The 19,982-nt window shown below is 49.4% G+C and overlaps 2 protein-coding genes and 1 non-coding gene across 5 annotated transcripts in view; 1 reads left to right on the top strand and 2 right to left on the bottom strand.

Moving 5' to 3' along the window:
* Positions 1-1,204, bottom strand: part of PIK3C2B (phosphatidylinositol-4-phosphate 3-kinase catalytic subunit type 2 beta) — a 33,680-nt gene extending 32,476 nt beyond the window's left edge. Inside the window, exon 1 of the mRNA XM_029962497.1 lies at positions 1,136-1,204. Within this exon, the coding sequence (XP_029818357.1) occupies positions 1,136-1,204 (69 nt within the window). The remainder of the gene's footprint in view (positions 1-1,135) is intronic.
* Positions 22-94, bottom strand: TRNAK-UUU. The gene has a single exon. It is a non-coding gene; the product is annotated as a tRNA-Lys (tRNA).
* A 2,963-nt stretch (positions 1,205-4,167) lies between the features above and the next one.
* Positions 4,168-19,334, top strand: MDM4 (MDM4 regulator of p53). Of its 3 annotated transcripts, none has more exons than XM_018079620.3 (11): positions 4,168-4,427; positions 5,193-5,295; positions 7,419-7,493; positions 8,689-8,822; positions 9,228-9,277; positions 11,976-12,037; positions 12,799-12,898; positions 14,141-14,301; positions 14,798-14,932; positions 15,624-15,704; positions 16,953-19,334. In XM_018079620.3, exons 2-11 carry the CDS (start codon positions 5,221-5,223, stop codon positions 17,508-17,510), a joined length of 1,431 nt encoding a protein of 476 aa, XP_017935109.1. In that variant the 5' UTR covers positions 4,168-4,427; positions 5,193-5,220; the 3' UTR covers positions 17,511-19,334. The 3 variants fall into 3 exon arrangements, with proteins under 3 accessions (XP_017935109.1, XP_017935108.1, XP_017935111.1); XM_018079619.3 differs by lacking the exon at positions 4,168-4,427 and adding an exon at positions 4,840-4,882; XM_018079622.3 differs by lacking the exon at positions 4,168-4,427 and having other exon boundaries at positions 5,127-5,295.
* Positions 19,335-19,982: the final 648 nt, after the last annotated feature.

Here is a 19,982-nt window from a genome sequence, read left to right as displayed (position 1 = left end):
GTAGATGGGAAAAACTGAAACCGCCCGAACAGGGACTTGAACCCTGGACCCTCAGATTAAAAGTCTGATGCTCTACCGACTGAGCTATCCGGGCTCTGTCCCGCAGGTCAGGGACAGCGCTTATCAGGGACAACCCAGGCACAGCCCTGCCCATGTGTAGGGCAGGGACAGCCCCACAGCGTGGGATCCCTTCCCAGTGTCCGCCAGACCCAGAACAACCCCTCCCGCACTCCGTTCTTTACACGCAGCAGTTCGGGCACTTCCCACGCAAGGAGTTAATTTGGGCTGTTTCTGAATTTCCACCCAGGTTACAGGACCCCAGATCCCTTGTCAGGGGAAGGGGCTGCGCAGGGACAGGGGCTTCTTGACCCCTAGGTGGGATTTTCAGTGTTGTCACAGAATGGTTGGGGTTGGAAAGGAGCTCTGGAGATCGATTCCAACCCCCCTGCCAAGGCAGGGTCACCTGGAGCAGGTGACACAGGGACGTGTCCAGGTGGGGTTTATAATGAAGTTTATTGGGTGTTATAATGTCCAGGTGGGGTTTATTGTGTCCAGGTGGGATTTATTGTGTCCAGGTGGGGATTATAATGCCGGGGGGAGTGGCATATAACGGTTATAACGAAGACAGTTCAGCTCTAGGGCACAGGAACTTCGAGTATTTTGCCAAGTCAGTAATGTCTGCACAGACGCACATCGACATTTTGATTTACTGCATCCCTAAGGCTTGTTAATTCCAGGATGTCCTTGAGCCAGGGATGGAACTGCTGCCTGTGCCACCGAGGCTTGAAAGTACACATAGATCTTACGTCAAAGAACACCTTGACTTGAGACAATCTTGATTTTTTTATTTACGTTTAATAGTATTTATAATTTCTAATTTACTTATACATTATGTATAATATATATTATATATTACGCATCATAATATATATTATATATTACAAATAATAGCTAATATATTAAATATTTACACGTATAAATACGAGATAGATTTCTTTATACATTACTTATAATAATTCTTTATATCTATTATTATTTATTTATTATTAACTATTTTATTTTTATTATTGTTTTCATTTTCCAGCAGGGCTGAGGGGACGCTCCGGCCTGGGTCTCCAAGCCGTGGGGGCGCCACGTTCCCCCGCGGCGTCGCCCGGCATCCCCTCTGGCCGCGCGCCCGCGCCGCCTCCGTGGCCCGCCCCATGTCGCCGCGAGGGAAGCGGCGCCCGGACCCCGCCAAGAGGGGCGCGGAGCCTCGGGGGTTTAGAGTCCCGTCCCCCCCCCCGACCCCCTGCCCGGGGCCCATGAGCGGTTGTAGTGAGCCCCGGGCCGGGAGGAGCCGGGGTCCCGGAGCGCAGGCTGAGGGCGTGGGAGGGCAGAGCGCGTGCCGCGGTGAGGCCTGGGCCGGTGGAAGCGGCGGATAAATCTTATCTCCTGCGAGGGAAAGGGTGGGAATTGGGATTGTTCAACCTCCAAAAGGGAGGCTCCTGGGCGAGCTGATTGCGGCCTGAAGGGGTCTACGGAAAGGATGAAGAGAGACTAATTCCAAGGGCCTGGAGTGACAGGACAAGGGGGAATGGGTTTATACTGCCAGAGGGGGGGCTGGATGGGATACTGGGAAAGAATTCCTCCCTGGGAGGGTGGGGAGAGACTGGGATGGATTTCCCAGAGGATGCCTCATCCCTGGAAGTGTCCAAGGCCGGGCTGGACGGGGCTTGGAGCAGCCTGGGCCAGTGGAAGGTGTCCCGGGCCGTTGGCAGGGGTGGGATGGGCGGGCTTTAAGGTCCCTTCCAACCCCAACCATTCCATGATTCCATGGTCTCACCTCCACCCAGCAGGAGGGCAGCTCTCCTCATTCCCTGGCTGGCATTCCAGGGGCGGTGGAGGAACTTGGGAACACGGTGGGGGAGCTGGGGGTGGTTCCCAGGGAGGGGTCGGGTGTTTGTCACAGGAGGACTTCCAGGCATGAAAACTCCCGGGGACTGATAGGGACAAACCTAATTATCCCTGACTTAATTATCAAATTAGTGCCTGTTTAGGGCCTCCCCTCCAGGGCTGCTCTGTATGATGCTCTACATAGAATTAAAAGTTATTTTCAGTATTTTGCTTTGTTAGAAAGCTTGAAAATGGCTGTTGCTGGGGTGTCACACCTGAACTCACCATCACAACGAACCATTAGAGAGCCCACAATGTCTGCTTTACACTCCCTGCTGTGTTTCCACTTCACATACAAGTTAAAAACTGTCCTCTCCTGGAAATGAGACTCTAAAACCAAACCCGAGCTTGAATTAGAAGTTTTAACTTAACTTTCCAGGCTGTGCTTGCACTCTCTGGGTCTGGTAAGATCTTTATTCTCGAGCGCCAAAAGCTGTGCTCTGCTGGGGTTTTGGTCTCTTGAGAAGGAAGTTCTACTCCCAGCACAGGCAGACGTCTTGTTCCTGTGGTCTGTGTCAAGTTTTCGAGCGGAAAATTCGATTATTCATGACTCCTCTGTGATTCATGGATTCCTCAGACGTTGCTCCGGTCCAGTGGCATTTTCCGTGGCTCCAAACAGCCCTAAGTCCACTGGTGCTTCATTCCCTTGGCTGCAAGTTGGTCCAGGCACAGCGTTGGGAGGTAAAAACGTCGGATATTTGGAAGCAGAGCAGTAGGGGAGGGTTAAACTGGGCTCACCGAGCTTCTCCTTTCTTTAGGAACGTGCACAGGGTGGAACCGAGGGAGGCTTTCTGTGCCTGGTGGGAGGTTTTCTGTGCCTGGTGGCGGCGTCCGTAGGTTTTGTGGGAGCCTGGACGTGGTTTTTAGAGCTTGGGAAGGCGGCACTCGGGAGCCCCGGGACTGAGCTCTGATTAAAGAAAACTCCATCACTGAGGCTCAAACTCACCGAAAATATTTGTGTGTAAGACCGGAGGCTAAGCCCGATAGCACTGATGAAATCAGTGTGGAAACAGTTAAAGCCGTGGCTGGTTGGTGCCTCAGCCCGGGGTCCTTTTCCTGGAATGCGGGCTCAGGAAATGCACCTTTCGTGCCCCCGGGCCCTTTCCCCAGCCGGGCCGTTCTAGGGGCTCCCGCCCCGCCCGGCGCCCTTTGAAAGGACGAGTCAGAGCCCGGAGCAGCGGCGGGAAGCGGCACAGCCTTCCCGGGACAGGAATCCAGGGCTAATAACCCCGGGATAATAACCCCGGGACACCCCTCCAGCAGCGAGGTAAGTCAGGCTGCGGGTGAGTTCAAGCTTAAGGTGGGCAGCTCGTGTTTGGTGTTATCAGCCAGAGATCTGCGTTAAAATCGAGGGGGGTGATGAGGTGGAAGTGTTTTAAGATGTATTTTGAGTTTGTAGTCTGAGTTACTACCGCTGTTATTTGCAAGCCTGAGTGTTTAATGTGCTTTAATCAGCCCTTCCCGAGTATTTAGAGATATGTTTGATCCCTGGGGATGATTTTATTCCTGACAGTGCCTCACTTCAGAGGACTGTAATGCCATAAAAACAATCAGAAGCCTCTAATAAAGTCATTAAAAGTCCTTTTTAATAGATGGGCAGAGATTGAACAGTTACAGGAGCTTGACTTGGTGCTAAAGCTCAGATTTTTGTCATTACTGAGCCACCTTGAGCCTGTTTTGTCTGCAGCTGAGACCTTTGGCTGCATTCCTCAGGCAGGACTCTGGGAATTCTGCTGATATTCAAGCTGATCATGCTGGCTCTGATAACTGGGTGTAGTAGCAAATTCATTTACTGGAGCTGGAAAATTCCATGAAAGACAATTCACATATTGCTTTGAAAGTTTGGGGCTTCACACTTTCAAATCTAATGTTTTGGATTTAGAAGTGAAATTGAAATAATTATCATTGAGATTGAAATAATTAAACTACTGCATGGACTAAAAGTTCAGTAAAAACATTCCCAAAGTTGCAGCTACCCAGGCAAATTGAGGAGCCACTCTTGGTAATTCATCTCATGCTTTAGCCTTGATTTTACCAAAAAGGCAGTTGCAGGGCCTGTTTCAGTATTGCCTGTGACCAGATTCATGTTAAAATTGAGATTTTACTGTAACTAGGTCCAGGGACACATCATTTACTGGTTCATTGGTCTGAGCTTTAGTGCTGAGAGTAAAATCAAGGATTCCTGTTTTTCTCCATCAAGTTCAAGGTGCTTTTTTCCAGTGAGGAGTTGATTTAGACCATCCCTTCTCTTCAAAGATTTCAAACCTGTTGTGTGGGGCAGAGGAAAGTGGATTGTGCTGGGAACATGAGTCACTGCTGCTCTTTGGGTGGATTCTGAAACTGAGACAAATTCAAATAGCTGCAGGACTTCCCCTTTTGTTCCCTTCCAGGAAAGGATCTGTCACCTGCTCACCCAGAAACTGTTCATTTATCAGGTGGGGTGGGGGCTGCAGCAGCTTTAGCAGATTTTCATCTCTTGGAAGTCAAAGGAGGTGGGAATGTGCTAGTGATGGCCTTCAGCTCTGGCTGCTGCTCCTCTGGGAGCCAGGCCTTGCTGTCCTGGGCTTTCCCTGCTGCTGGTTGTGACTCAGCTCCTCATTCCCCACCTCTGACTCAGGGGTTTCACCAGAGTGTGCTGATCCCTCCTGGGCACTGGCAGGTCCCCAAGTTCCTCACCGTGGTGTGTCACTGCTGCAGAGGCACAGAATCCCAGAATCCCAGGCTGCTTTGGCTTGGAGGAACCTTAAAGCTCATCCAGTCCCACTTCCTTCCAGGGGCAGGGACACCTCCCACTAGCCCAGCTCTCTCCAAGCCCCATCCAGCCTGGCCTTGGGCACTTCCAGGGATGGGGCAGCCACAGCACCAGTGTCCCCGTTGTCCTGTGGCTGTTTGCTGGATCCAGCTCAGAATCATGGAATCCCTGAGGCTGGAAAAGACTTCAGCATCAGTAAGTCCACCACCAGCCATGGGCATCACCAGCCACGCCCTCAGGTGCCACATCCACTTCCAGGGGGTGGTGATCCCACCCCTGCCCTGGGCAGCTGGGCCAGTGTTTCACAACCCTTCCCACCACAGATTTGTCTTCACATCTAACCTACCCCCCCTCAGGCAGGGCACAGGACCACCAGCATTGCACAGCATGGTTTGAGATGTGCCTGCAGGGCTAATTTTAAACCTCGGTTTCCTGAAGCTTCTGAGGAGGTGGAAGTGGTTAAACTCCAGCCCAGGTTTCTCAGCCTGACCTTTCTCAATTTTAGGTGCTGTTACCAGCTGCTCACTGCCACCATGAGCTCCCCCAGCCCTGCCCAGCACCCAGCAGCTGAGAACACCTGCAGGATCACTCTGGGACAAGCTCACCAGGTAATTTGCTGTTATTTCTCCCACTTATCTCTGCTGTTTTCCCCTCAGAGCAGTGATTTCTTCCATTAAATCCAAGCTCTCCAAGTACCTTTAAGTAAGGAGAATTTACCCTAATGGAGCAGGGCTTTCATCCTAAGGAGTTGTGTTATCTTTCACTCTCAGATCATTTATGAACTCTCAGTGGTTTGTGAACATTATTTAAAGGGGAAGGAAGGGAAAACTGGAGATACAAAAATAATACAGTGCCTGTTTTTGTGCTGAACCTTAGAATATTCCATGTCCAGCATTCCTCCTGGAACTGCACTCTGGGACAGCTGTATTGGAGCTTTGTAACCTTGTATGTTAAACTTTGCCTAGTAATTCATCCCCAGGCCTTTTTGGAGTCTGTTTAGGTGGCTTTGGACATGGAGTACTCCTGTTATCACCTGTTCCTGGAACAAAAGGTATTTGTGGGTGCAAGCCAAGGCCAACGTGGCAAGTGTGTGTTTGGAGTGTGGCTCAGTCCCAGCCACTCAGAGAAGAGAGGTTTGCCAACAACAGCAGAAATCTGGTGTTAAAAAAATCAGAAAGTCTCCTCCAAGCCAGGCATCCAACCTTCCAGAGCCAATTCCTTGTAAAAGAAACCATCCCCCCCATGTCAGGGAATGTGGTGGGAGTGGAAATAAACTGATGGGAAGTTGAGCATTTCCCATTTGAGGCTTTATTTAGAAGCTTTGAACTGGAGCCAAGCCCTGTGCAGAACTGATGTCAATGCTTATTTATTCAATTTGCTCTGCATGGGAAAAAAAAAAAAAAGTAAATAGGCTCTGATAATAGTGACAAAATATTGATTGTCAACACTCATGTTCTGGGCAGGGTGGAACAAACACTTCCATCAGGACTGGGGGAGCTGAGGGCCCATTTTAGAATGATCCAGCTGACTGGGTTGCTTCTTTCATCAGAAAGAGACTTCTGAGAAGTTCCTTCAAAACCCATTTGAGAGTGGTCATTAGAGAAATGACTGAACAAACACATAATTTCATCTTATTAAAAGCCATGTGCTGATACAAGCACTTACTGGAGCTGTGCTGAGCTTTTTCCTACTGCTGAAGCTGTTTTTTGAGGAAGAGGTTTGAGGCTGGACACGAGTTGTTGTGTTTGAGCTGGAAAATGCATTTTAGAAACACCATAGTCAGAAAGCACCATAATGAGAAAACAGAGCAGACAGGTCCACAGAGGAGGGGAATTTTTCACAGTTTTAGAAAACAGAGGAATAAACACCTTGCCAAGGTGCTGCCTGGGAGCTGAGTGACAAATGACATCTGTGACAAGCAGCCAAACCTGCTCTCCTTTTGTAGGAAAAAGGTGCTGCAGTGCAGTTGGCCTCTTAAAAAGATCCCAGACTGGTTTGGGTTGGGAGGGGCATTAAAGCTCACCCAGTCTCACCCTCTGCCATGGGCAGGGACACCTTCCACTGTCCCAGGTTGCTCCAAGCCCTGTCCAACCTGGCCTTGGACACTTCCAGGGATGGGGCAGCCACAGCTTCTCTGGGCACCCTGTGCCAGGGCCTCCCCACCCTCCCAGGGGGGAATTTCTTCTGTGTATCTCCTAAATTTCCCCTTGTCCTGTGACTGCAGTTCCTGATGAAATCTTGATTATATAAAATAAAAAGCACCCTGGGTATGGTACAGGTACTGCACAGCCCCTGGAGGTTCCCCCACACCCCCAGAGCAGCTTTGAGGCACGGGAGCCTTGGTGTTAATTAACACCACCTCGTGTTTAATGCACTGCTCTTGTTCTGTGCCTGTTCATGGGGAAAGACCTGGAGAGATCCTTGGCCTGGGCAGGGCAGAACTGATGTGTTCCCAGCAGTACTGGGGGAATCCAGGCACAGTGGCCATGGAATCACTGCCCAGGCCTCCATTCCAGGGCTCTGAGTTTACAGCCTTCCCTCCCAGGAGGGAGGTTCATAGGAGTTCACAGGACCATTGGTGGGATTAGAGCCTTTAGAGCTGCCTACCTGCATTCCTGGGATGTTTTCTTTTCTCTTGCTGGATGGCTCTGCCAGAGGGGGTGGGATTTCTCTCAGCAGGGCTCTGCTTCCTGTCATTCCAACATTCCAGCATTCCTGCTCTGTGTTCCAGGTGAGACCCAAAGTGCCACTCCTGAGGATTCTGCAGGCAGCAGGAGCCCAAGGAGACACCTTCACGCTCAAGGAGGTGGGCTCACATTCCAGGCTCTGCCTGGTCCTGCTTTTTTGGGAGTTGGGATAGGACTGGCTCTTAATTTTTCTGTACTCTGAACCCCTGCCTGCAAAATGAGGATACCTAACCTGCAGGACTGTTCTGGCTTGATTGATCATAATGCTCCTGGAGGAACTGGAGTAAGAGTGTGAAATATTATTTATCACTGAAAATCAGAAACCTCTGTAGAGAAAGGAAAGATGGGATAATCACATTCCTGAGAGAGTGTAGGAGATTCTGTTCCATTGTGCTACCCTCTGCTTAATGTACCAAAGCCTTAAAAATTGGATTCCAGTTGATGTTTTTTAACTTTCCCTTGAAATGGCTTGTCAGCTTAACCTAAGAGACCCTGTGTATTCATTTATTTTAAGATGAAAATGCAATATATGTACACGATTAAAAAAATGACAGTGTGATTTACAAGAAGATCCTGCCTACAAAGAATTAAATGCAGTGGTTTTTTATTACATGTGTCAAATCTTCCTGCAGAGCCCTGTGACTTAATTTAACACTTATGCATTTAAATAACTTATTTAGCTTCTAAAAATTTGTGCAAAAAAACCCTAAATTGGATGGTTTAAATGGGCAGAGCTGAGTTTTAAGTGCAGGTTACCTGTAGGGATTCACACTTTAACTCAGCTGGGTTTTCTGCAGTGAGCAGAGCACTGTTGGCAACTTTTTGGCGACACTTCAGGGTCACTTTGGTGGGTGATGGGGGGTGGAACTGGCCTGTATTGTGCTTCAAGCACTTTGCTTTCCCCTCGGGAAATTCCAGAGGAGTTCCAGTACTTTGGAGGGTGTCTCCTCTCCATCCTTCTTTGTGATACTAATGGGATTCATTTTACACCTGGCAAGCTGTGTCCTGAGGGGCAGCACTGTAAATGTGTGACCAGCCTTTAGGAACAGCTTGTTCCTTTAACTGGGATGGTGCTGTTTGTCCATCTTTGCCTCAGTTTTCCTCCTTGTCCAGGGTTAATAGTTACAAACCTCACAGCAGTGCCATAAATCCCAACTCTCCCTTGGCTGGGAGGCACAAGAAGTCAGGTGTGATTTGACTCACACTGTCCAGGGCAGCAGGAGGCAAACACTGTGAATTCAGGTCAATTCTCAGGGGTTTTGGGGGTTTGGTTTAGGCTGCAGGGGGGGCTGAGAGTGTGTTCTGTCCCCACAGGTGATGCATTACCTGGGCCAGTACATCATGGTGAGGCAGCTCTATGACAAAAGGCAGCAGCACATGGTCTATTGTGGAGGAGATCAGCTGGGAGAGCTGCTGGGCCTGGAGAGCTTCTCTGTAAAAGATCCAAGGTAGGAAAAGAGTCCCCTTGAACCCGGGTTGTCTGGCAGGGGTTGCTGAGGCAGGAACTCTTGGTGTCACTGCCACTTAAACCCCCCTGTTGGTGATGGGTGTGACAAGTGGGAGCTGAGCTCCTTGTTCTGAGGAGCCAGGCAGTGGCCCAGGCACTGAGCTGCTCGAGGTGACATCTCTCCCCCTCTTATTTCTGCATCTCCTCAAACCCTTGATCTCACTGGAGCAAAAATCCACATCTGCCTCGAGTCCTGAGCTGAGCTTTGTAACAATCAGTGAGGAGACAAAAACACCCCCCTGTGGTTTCCAGTGTCCCTCTGGATAAGGAAAGGGAATTCCTGGCCCTGTCCTGGGAGGGTGGTGGTGTTTTCTGTGGGAACACTGACTGTCCCTCCCTCCCACAGCCCCCTGTATGACATGTTGAAACGGAACCTGACGGCGGCTGCACTCACAGGTAGGTTGGTCACAGTCCGGGCAGGGCCTTTCAATGTAGTGTTGGTATAACCTGGTAAGTAACAAAAAAACAGACACAGAAATGTTTGTCAAGTTGGAATAAACTGCTGTGAAGGTTTTGAGACCATCTCTCTGAGTATGTCTTTTCTGTGTGCCAGTAGCTGTGATACCAGAGCAGGGAGCTGGTTGAGTGATGTGGCTGCCTCAAATGGCCAAATTTCAGAGAGCTAAATGCTGTGGATAAACAAATCACCGTGGCTGAAGTGTCCCATCCAAATCATTATTGATTTTCTCAGTATTTTTCAGTTTCAGAGCTGCAGCTTCTCGTTCTCACCTCATTTTATACTTTCATAATCCATAACAGCACCAGAAACCCAGCGAGCTCTGCAAGCCAGAGGTCTGGACTTTAATCAGACACTTGAACCTTCAAAGGTCACTGTTGCTTTCCCAGCTCATAAGAGAAATCAAATCTAGCTCTATCAAAAGTCCTTCAGTCATAAATGAAAATTTATTCTTAAATTAATCCTGGCTGATGGCTTCCTTGCAGCCAGTTCCCATTGTGGGGCCAGTAATCTCCATTGGAAAAAATCAACTGGGAGAGCTGTGGAGTCTTGTGCCATATTTCCTGGGTGCTCTAAGCAGATAATATGGACTTAGTTCTTTACAGAGGCTCAGGCTATTTTTGCACAAGTGCATAAAAAGCTTGTGCAGATTTAGAAACTGAAAAAACATGACCCTGAAGTGCTTAGTCCTCTGCTTTGAGCCATGCTGGTGCCTCTGAGGTCCCCCTGCTTTAATTATAAAGAAGGATCTTCTTGAGTGGACTCTCCTAAACCTGTAGAATAACCGTGTGAGTGCTGCTTCCCTCACTGGTGATGTGCTGACTCTTCCCTAAAGCAGTTTGTGTGGAGAGCAGAGGATCCCAGCAAACACTCTGCCCTGCTGCCCTGTCCCCTCTCCTTGCTCTGGGCCTGGGTGTGTGTGTGTGGTGCAGTCCTGGTGTGACCTTAAACCTGCCAGAGGGAATCCTGAGTTAGTCCTGGGTGTGTGTGTGTGGTGCAGTCCTGTGTGGTGGAATCCTTAAACCTCCCAGAGGGAATCCTCAGTTAGCCCTGGGTGTGTGTGACTAAAACGAAACAAGCTTGGCAGACCAGAGCTCGGACAGGTCCCTAGGGAGGGTCACTCCAGGTGTTGCTTTTCCTTCATCCCAACACAGGAGTAACTAGAAGTGCCTCAGGACTGAAGAATTCTTCATGTTTCATGTTCTGCAGTAGCTGCTCGTGTTCATTGGCCAAATCAGGGCTTATCAGCTCATCGTTTTGCAGGTTATTTGACCGTTTTTAAGTGCACTTGGAGAAGGAAAAGTGGCTGCAGCACATCTTGAGAATGAGGAATGAGCTCTTACATAGGGCTCTTTATCAGACCACCATCTGATCTAACACCTTCCTTGGCCAGCTTTCTCCTTTCCTTGGCCAGCTCCTTCCCCCTTCCTTGGCCAACTCTCCCCCCCAGGAGTGGCTCCCACGAGGTGTATTTAGGAATCCCTCACTTCAGGGATATTTTGTGTGGGATATGTTGGCTCCAAAAAGGGAGCCTTCCAGTCAGTGCAGTGTTTTCACACGGTGAAAATTTATAAAGTGTTAGAAGGGTGAGTCTTCATCCATTCCAGTGTCCCTGCAGAGCCAAAGCAGTGATGGATGAGCCACTGGGCTTCTGTTTTCCTCCAGGTATTAAATAATCAGTGGCTGCAGGAGCTGAAGGGTGATGGCAGCAGGAAGGGAAAGGTGAACTAAAGCAATAAGGGACAGGAGCCGTGTCATCCTGTCCTGGGTTTTGCTCCATTTGATGGCCACTTTGTGGTCTAATTTTTGCCTGTAGTAACAATTTTGAGTGTCTTCCTATCAGTGCAGTGATTCATGGTGTGAATCAGACTCATCCTGTGTGCCTGGCACTCTGCAGGGAATGTCTCTGCTAAACTGAAAGGGGAGCAAGCAGGAGCCATCCTTGGATCTTTTGTTCTCCAGCCAGCCATTCTGTCTGAAGGACAGGCTTCCTGAGTGCACCTCCTATTATGTAGAAAGTTCTGTTAATTGGATTGTTCTTGCTCTTTAGCTTGGTCTTTTAATTAACTCTTGGGGCCAGCAGAATCATCTGGATTAAATTGTGTTAGGGACGTGTCCACAGCTGCCCAGGAAAGAGCTGGCTGTGCATGGAATTTTCCCTTCTTTAGTCTAGTCTTTGTTCTTCATGCCCAGACCCTTTAAAAAGTTGTTTTTCCTGCCTCAGCCTGAGATGGAATCCTCAGGTAGTTATAAAAATCTTGCCCTTCCCCATTCCCCTTCTTCAGATCCCCCTGGATCCGATCCAGGTGGGATTCCACACACTCTGGGTTCCTGCCTCTGGCAGACCTTGTGTCTTGTCCCTGGAGCTTGTCATGGCAGGGCAACCTGGAGGAAAAGGAGCAGTTTTTCCCTTTGGGAAGAGGATTCTTCCCTGCTGTGAGTTTTCCTCTCCTCCAGGGAGGCACAGCCTGTGTTCCATGGGCTGCTGCCTCCACCTTCCTTCCGAGGCTTTGTTCCTGAAGGGTTTCTCAGAGGTCTGCCAAGCCTGGCTCGTTGGTTGCTTGTGAAGCCCCTCTTGTGTTGTGAGAATGGTTATTACTGGGGAAGGTTTTTTCTCTTGTTTTACCTGCCATCTAGATGCTGCACAGACTCTCCCAAAGGAGCAGAGCGTCGATAAGCCAAGCCAAGACCAGCTGAAGGTAAACCCACTGCCGAGTGGTTTCTTTTGTTGTACAGAGTGCCCCTTCTCTGTACCTGTGCATGGTGGACTGCCAGAACTTTGTGCTGCTTGGCTGCCAGGTCCTCACCTTCCTGAAAAGTTCTTGGAGTCCACAGGCAGGGACAGAGTGACCCTTCTCTGTTCTCCTCATAACAGAGTTCCAGTCTCTGAGCGCGTTTCTCTGGGGTGTAGCACTTCTAGTCCTCAGTTCCTCCAGCGTGCTCTGCCTTTTCATGTCTTTCCCCCTCTCTCCCATCCCCTCCCTGAGTAGGAATTGCCAAATAACTAAGCTTTCTAAAACGTGTGACCAAGTGTTTTGTGTTTAGTTAGGATTGTTTTTCGAGCTTTCAGGCAGAATTGGAAACCTAGGAAAAATCTTGGCACCTTCAAACTCGTCTCCAGGTGTGTTTTGGGGTGAAGGCAGCCTGATCTGGGAGGTGTCTGTTCACACTGGGGGTGAGAGAGTCACAAATACCACAGTTTTACTGCATGAATGATGGCAACCTTGGGACTTGTGCCAAGCTAAAGATTTTTCCTAGGTTGGAAGTACGTGTTTGTGCTGATGGCAGGTGCCTTAGGCTTTGTCGAGGGTAACTAGTGTGTAGGTTTTGCTCAGAAACTTTTATTCCTCCTCATAACTGCTTGGTCTTGTCCTGCAGCTGGTGACTCGGACTGGAAGTGCTACATCCCCTTGTCCCTATAAGCTCTGGTGGACTAACACCTGGATTTTCCTTCCTGCAGTTTAGCCAGGAAGAAGGTTCTGATGCTGGGACCACGGAGGGGGAGGAGAGCAAGGCCTCTGCTTTGTCTACCTCGGAGCAGAACTGTGACACTTGTGAAGGTGAGTCCTGGCTCTCCTGCACCAACACAACGTGCACCAGCCCTTCTGCTCCTCCTCTGCATCAGCAAACACTGGAGGAGGATTTTGGGACACCAGTAACCCCCTGGTTTGGAGCACAATCATTAAACCCCATCAGTTTATGCTGAAGCTTGAGAGAACACAAATGTTGACCCAAGGTATTGTGTGAGAGATGTGTTTTCTGGCTGGGCTGTTTGGTCTCATAAGCAAACAAATGCTCTGAAGGAGATGGCAGGTTAAACCCCTAAAGCACATCTATCACTGAACAATGCCACAGAAAATCTTACAGACCTTGCTGAAGGGTATTTTAAGTGCTGAAATTACACTTGTATCTATTTATCTTCCCAAGGGACTCTCCTGATCACACAGACTGCACTGTCTGCAGTCATTACCTGCAAACCAATCAGGGAACTGAGCAACAATGGGGGTTTTTTTTGTATCCAGCACAAGTGTAAGACAGCTCCTTCATATTTAGACATTTCCTCTGGTGGAATGTCTGGGGATTTCTTGCTGGGTCCCTCATTTGGATTTCAGATGTTAGGGAAGCAATTTTGCTGATTTTTCTGCTTTCTATTCTCAGGTTGTTTTCATATCAAGGAACCTAATTTGTAAAAGCAGGTCTTTGTGAGTGTGGGTATTTCCAGATCAAATCATATTTCCTGTATGCACAAAAGAGGGAGAAATGGCCTTGTCTGTGCCTTTGAAACTCTGGAAGAGAGAGAGTTTCAAGGTTATCTTGAAACTTATGCTGAGTTTGGGATCACAGACTAAACTGCACAGGCTAAGAAAGAGGCTGAAGCATGGGGAGTGTGGATTCTTACCTTCCTGCTTCCTATGTGAGCCTGGCTTGGGAATTCAGGAGCTCCCATCGTTGGAATCTGAACTCAAACCAGTTCTTTCTGCATCCTGAATCACTCAAGAACTCTGCTCAGTGGTGACTTGGGAAGGGCTCAGAAAGAAGTGTTTGTGGTTCTCTGAGTCTTGGGATAAAAACCAACCTGTACCAGTGTAGAGGCACTGGGATGTTCCCTGACCTCAGTCCCTCAGTGCAGGGGCTGTTTTGCCAGACACACCAGGAGCAGACAAACCCCAGAGCTCTCAGCAGGAACTGGGGTGAGAAGGAGCAGGAAAGGTTTCTGAAGTCAGATGGGGCCATGTTTTTCTCTGCTGGTCTCTTAACAAATGTAGGTGTGGCATGACTTAGACTCTACTTGGCTCTTACAGACAAAGACTTAATAGAAAACCTCTCTAAAAGCAAGAAGCCTAAGCTGGACCTAGTGTTTGAGGAATGGGATGTAGCTGGTCTTCCATGGTGGTTTTTAGGCAACCTCAGAAGCAATTACGAGTCCAGAAGTAATGGATCAACAGATATTCAGACTAACCAGGTGTGTAGACATTTGGAACAGGTGCACTGTGTCCTCTTCCTCTCCTCTTTTGGGTTCCAAGGCAATAAAATATTCTTGTTCTTTCTTTCCCCTTCCCACTCCAGGATTTTCAGCCTCTCCCTTGTGTGTTCCTGTCCCAGCCTTTCACACCAGGTGGTTGGTTACCTTTAGTGCTTTTTAAATAACCCAGACTCTCCCCGAAGGCCCTGGGAGGTCCCTCTGCACTCCAGGAGTTGCCCTTTTGGGTTGTAGGGTGGTGGCCAGGCAGGAGGGGAAGGAGCACAGAGTTGGAAGTCGGGAAAGGGGTGTCTGTGAGCTGGCAGATGGAAGAAGGGGGATGTGAGAGCAGCCAGGTGCCCTGTTCTCCCCTGGCACAGCTGCCCAGGGCTCAGGAGGTTGTGGCTGAGGAGAAGGGGAGAGCGATGGTTGCGGTGCTGGAGCTCCTGCTGCTGCTGAGCTGAGCTCTGAGGGGTTTTCCCTGCTCCTTTTCCCTCAGGACATTGACACTGCCATTGTTTCGGATACTACTGACGACCTGTGGTTCCTCAACGAGTGCCCCTTGGACCAGGGCAGTGCTGGGCTCAAGGTGAACGTGTTTGACTGTGAGGAGGTGAAAGAAGGTGACACAAAGGTACCTCTTTCCAAGGTTTAACTGATGCCATGGTGCTGTGCTGGTATTGGAACCATCCAGAGGTTAAACTGTGTTTAGAAAAGGCTGTCAGCATTCCTTAAGTGGGTGATGCCTTTCCAGCTCAGCCTTTGGGTTAAATGGGTGTTTTCGAGGCATAAAATTAATTTAAAATAAATCAAGCCTCCAGCAGCAACTTTACTAGATGTCTGTCTAGATACCTTCAAGAATAATAAATCACAGAATCGTAGAATTAAGGTTGGAAAAGACCCGAAGAAAAGATACAAGGACTCCCTGAAACAACATCTCAGCCTTGGCCATATTGATCACCATAACTGGTCTACTCTGGCCTCAAATCAGGAGGCCTGGAGACACCCCATCTATAACACAGCTGTCTCCTTTGAGAATGCAGCAGGATCACCCTTGAGGAGAAAAGGCAACGCAGAAAGAACTGTGTCTTGCAGAATACACCATCTAAGGAGTCTTTCTGCTGTGCCTTTTGCAGTCAGATATGTCTGTCACGTGTTGGCCTCTTTAGCCACCAGTGTGCCTGTAGCAAATGTGGATAGAGCCTTCCCAAATCTTCCTTCGGGAAGCCCAGCCATGACATGACATGACATGACATGACCATTTGGGTGTGAGGTGCCAGGCACGTGATAAATGGAGATTATTGCAACATTTCCACTCTTCCCAGGTGACTGAGCACGTGTGTCTGAATGACCTGGAGGACTCTCAGTGCCTAAGTGATGACACAGACACAGAAGGTGCTTCCGAGGTGGGTGATCCCCCAGGACAACATTCCCTGCTGGAGCAGGGACAGCTCATCCCACACCTACTGCTGGTTGTGGCAGGAGAAGCTGATTCCTGCAAAGGTTTCCAGGCCATAAAAAGTGGCTGGATGAAGTTAGTATTGATCTCCATGCAGGTTTTAATCAGGTTTATTCCATGTTGTCCTCTGGAAGGAAATCTGGAGGATGGTCCTGGGCAGAGAGATCTGGAAGTCAAGTGAGCACTTTGTAATCACTCAAGTGCCTCACACCCAAAATCCCCTTGTTGTGGGAATTTCTGTGTCAGCATCAGGGATCCCCTGAGTCCTGGGGGTCCAGCCCTGTTGCTGCCCCTTGTTTTGTGTTCCCTGGGATGGGAAGAGAATCCCTGGCTCATTCCAGCCCCTTGTCCTGCCATTCTCCCCTGGCTCTGGTGAGGAGGGTGCAGTGTCTGGGGTGTGCCTGTGCCCTTGCAGTGCCTCTCAGAGGACACCCCACAGCTTTTCCCCTGCTCAAATGACAAAACGAGGTGGAAAGAGAACAAGTAGCAATTACTGAGCTGTCACCCCTCCCCACTCCCCCACTCCTCCAAAAATCCCTCATGGTGGGTCCTGAGAGACATCAAATCTCTGTTCCTTGAGCTGTCCTTCTCTTCTCCCAGTCCTGAGGCTGCCTTGGAGGTTTGTTCTGAGGCAGAAGTGCATCATGAGACTCTTTGCAGCTGATAATACCAAAAAACCCTGATTTTAGCATCATTTTCTGGCCTGTGCTGGAATAAATGGGGCCGTCCCTGGGACTGGACAGCTGAATCATGGCTCTGAGCTTGGGCCTTGCTGGGTGGGGTAATCAAGCAAACCTCTATTAATTGTGCAGATCCAACAGATGCCAAGCTATTAGTGAGCCTGGGAAGTGTATTCCTGACTGATTCCAGGAGCTCTGCCCTGGAATTCAGAGCGAAAATCCAATAAACTGCCCAGCAGAGAACATTGGATTCTTGCAGAGTGCTGAAGGCTGGGAGGGAGGGAGGGCAGGAATTAATGTTTGAGATCTGCATCTGTAGAACTCACAGGGGGGAGTCGAGTCCTCGTTAGGCTTTCTGAGGTGCTGAGAATCAAACCACAGGCTTAGAAATCGGGCATAAATCCCCCTTTTTTTTTTTGTGAGGCTTCATTGCTGCTTTTCCTACATAAAGGAAACGAGCTGTGCACAAGAACCCCCTCACTCACTGCTGGTTTTTTGGCCTCCCATTCCCCCAGGACTGCTGGCAATGCACCAAATGCAAGAAGTTCAACTCCCCGGGCAAACGGTACTGCTACCGCTGCTGGGCCCTGCGCAAGGGCTGGTACTCAGACTGGCCCAGACTGGCCCACTCCCTCTCCCTGTCCAGCATTGCTGCCATGAAGAACAAGGAGGAGGAAGAGGAGGACGAGGGGATAGATGTGCCAGACTGCAAAAGGACCATGTCGGCCCCGGCTGGGCCGCCCAGCCGCATGTTCGTGGTGGAACCCAAACCCCCCCCCTGCGGCTCCATCGAGTCCCTGGACCTGGCACGGGCTCATGAGAGCAAAGAGTCTCTGCTGAGCTTCGCTGAGAGTAAAAAGGAGGAAGAAATTGAGTCTCTGGAGAGCATAAAAACGCTGCTGAGCCCCTGCTACCTGTGCCAGCTCAGGCCCCGCGACGGGAACATCGTCCACGGCAGGACTGCCCACCTCGTGGCCTGTTTCAGGTGTGCAAAGATGCTGAAGAAAAGGAGATCCCCCTGCCCAGTGTGCAGGAAGGAGATCGAGATGGTCATCAGGATCTTCATGGGGTAGTTGGGCCGCTCCAGGCCTTTCTCCTCCAAAAAGGAGCCAGCAGGTTTCTTGCACTTAAGCGCCCCGGGTTCAGATCTCAGCAATGAAAACCAAAGAGAATTAAGATTCCAGTCTGCCCCAGCAGGCTGAGGAACCTCTGCAGCATCCACCTTTCCATGCCCCTGGAAATGAAAGCCTGCAGGGAACAGGGAGGGACACGCTGGAGTCGATGCCCCAGCCTGGAAACAGCCAAAATCTTCCCCTTTCAGCTCTGGGGTGTCCCTGGGATTCTCTGTCCTGACAGCTGGTCCTTGGAGAAAACAAGGTTTGGGAAGAGTTGTAACTTCTGGAGTGTTGTTCTCCAGTTAAGTCAGAGCTGTGCAATCAATGCCTTCTGAGGGGGGGGCTGATCTGAGATAGAAATAGAGATGAACATTGAGGGGTGGGAAGGGTGGGATTCCGAGGTGTTTGCAGCTTAGATGAGCCTTTTCTCCAAGGACCAGCTCTCCTGAGGGCAGTGCAAAGGAAAATAACCCTGTTTCTGATTTTTTTGGTTGATTTTTAAGGTAGGATTTTTAGGCAAGGTGAAGGTCCTCTTGATCCCAGACAGGAAACAAATCCTCCCAAACTCTTAATCCATAACTAGCTCAGGTCACAGAGAGAATATAGGGATACATTTTGCTTTCTTATTGGCTCATTTAATTTATATTGATTTTTTCATTTAAATATATTTTCTGTCACCTTACATAGCTTTGAAGCCTGTCCAGCATTAGCTCAGCCTCTGCTCTGCCAGCTGGATTCGATTCCAACGGCTCTGTGCCTGTTTTGGGATGTTCCCAGTGCACCTTCCACCTGCCTCATCTCATCAGTCTGCCCAGAATATACTCAGTTTTGAGTGCAGTGTGGCTTTAAAGACAGGACACGAGCCTTTGAGGGGGAAAAAATGACTCTAAAGCACCAGTTGCACTCTGGGGGCTGTGCTGGGTGTCAGGTTTTTAATTTAAAAATTATTTAATTAATTAAAAGGGGCTCTTTTTTTGCCCCCTCCCTGTGATTTAACACTCCAGCTCTGTCCTTCAGAGCTGTGCATGGTCACTGCTGGCTGCCAAAACTTAGTTAAAACTCACCATTTAAAAAAAATCTCACCCTTTCCTGTGGTGACATCCAAGACTGTGCTCGATTCCCTCAGCTTCCCTGTTTTCCAGGCTTTTTTTGGAGGACCAACAGGACCTTCACCTTTCAGCTCTCCAGCAGTCAGAGCTCAGTGCAGTGGAGAACAAGCCCTGTTTGTTGTCACCTCTAATTCCCTCTCTAACCCAGGGAGTGCTCGTGGAAACACAGCAAGAGAAGTTCCTGCTCATTCCCTGGTGCTTCCTTAGGCTCTTCCTCCTTGTTTTCCTGCTCTCCACCTGCTGGTCCAGCCCCAGCAGGTCCAGGGGGGGCAGTGGGAGCCCCCAAACCTGCCCAGCAGAAGGTTCCAGCAAACCCTGACGTCAGAGCTGGTGTTCCTGTGCAAAAACCCCAGAGTAGGTGCTACAAAATCCCTGCAAATCACTGCCAAAACTCCCCAAACTTCCCATCCCCCTGGAGCGTTGGGATTGTTCCCGTGCTGGCTGTAACTGGGATTGTCAGTGACAGTTGTGCTGGCACAGGGGTGCACTATCCATGGGAATCAGTCCCCATGGAAAAGGTGATTTATTGTTCCCTTAACTAAAGGTCTCTTAAATTGCTGGTGATGCACTTTACCCACGCTGGAATCAGCAGCTTTACCCAGGCAGTTACATGAAGCAGTTTCTTCCCTTTCCAAGTGGGTTATTCCCCTTTTAAAGTGGTTTTTTCTCTCCTTTCCCAAGTGGGTTTTTCCCCCTTTGCAACTGGGTTTTTTTCCCCTTTCCAGGTGGGTTTTTTTCCCCCTTTCCAGGTGGGTTTTTCCCCCTTTGCAAGTGGGTTTTTTTCCCCTTTCCAGGTGGGTTTTTTTCCCCTTTGCAAGTGGTTTTTTTTTTCCTTTTCCGTGTGGGTATTTTTCCCCACTTCAGGTGGGTTTTTTTCCCCTTTGGAAGTGGGTTTTTCCCCCCTTTTCAGGTGGGTTTTTCCCCCCTTTTCAGGTGGGTTTTTCCCCCTTTCCAGATGGGTTTTTTCCTTTGCAAGTGGGTCTTTTCTCCTTTTCCATGTGGGTTTTTTCCCCTTTCCAAGTGTTTGGGGTTTTTTTTCCCTTTTCAAGTGTTTTTTTTTCCCCCCCCTTTTCCAGTGGGTTTTTTCCCCTTTCCATGTGGGTATTTCCCCCTTTCCAGGTCTTTTTTCCCCTTTTCCAGTGGGTTTTTTCCCCTTTCCATGTGGGTATTTCCCCCTTTCCAGGTCTTTTTTCCCCTTTCCAGGTGGGTTTTCCCCTTCCCAGGGCTCAGCAGGATGCAGTGTGGTACTTAGCGGCACTTTTGAAATACTGTGAATTCCCCTTTGCCACAGTTGCTTCTGAAAACTCCCATGTTTTGCTCA

This window comes from Manacus vitellinus, unplaced genomic scaffold, assembly GCF_001715985.3.
Source record: "Manacus vitellinus isolate BGI_N305 unplaced genomic scaffold, ASM171598v3 scaffold_47_pilon, whole genome shotgun sequence".
Classification (NCBI taxonomy): Eukaryota; Metazoa; Chordata; class Aves; order Passeriformes; family Pipridae; genus Manacus; species Manacus vitellinus.
The sequence above is the reverse complement of the archived record's forward strand: the minus strand, read 5'-3'. Positions and strand labels throughout refer to the sequence as shown.

What these genes read in the sequence shown, in the direction of transcription:
- MDM4 (XM_018079620.3), top strand. Translation starts at nt 5,221, where the DNA reads ATGAGCTCCCCCAGCCCTGCCCAGCACCCAGCAGCTGAGAACACCTGC. An exon ending in GACGGCGGCTGCACTCACAG is followed by an intron (nt 9,278 to 11,975) that starts GTAGGTTGGTCA and finishes CCTGCCATCTAG; the next exon opens with ATGCTGCACAGACTCTCCCA. An exon ending in CAAGCCAAGACCAGCTGAAG is followed by an intron (nt 12,038 to 12,798) that starts GTAAACCCACTG and finishes TCCTTCCTGCAG; the next exon opens with TTTAGCCAGGAAGAAGGTTC.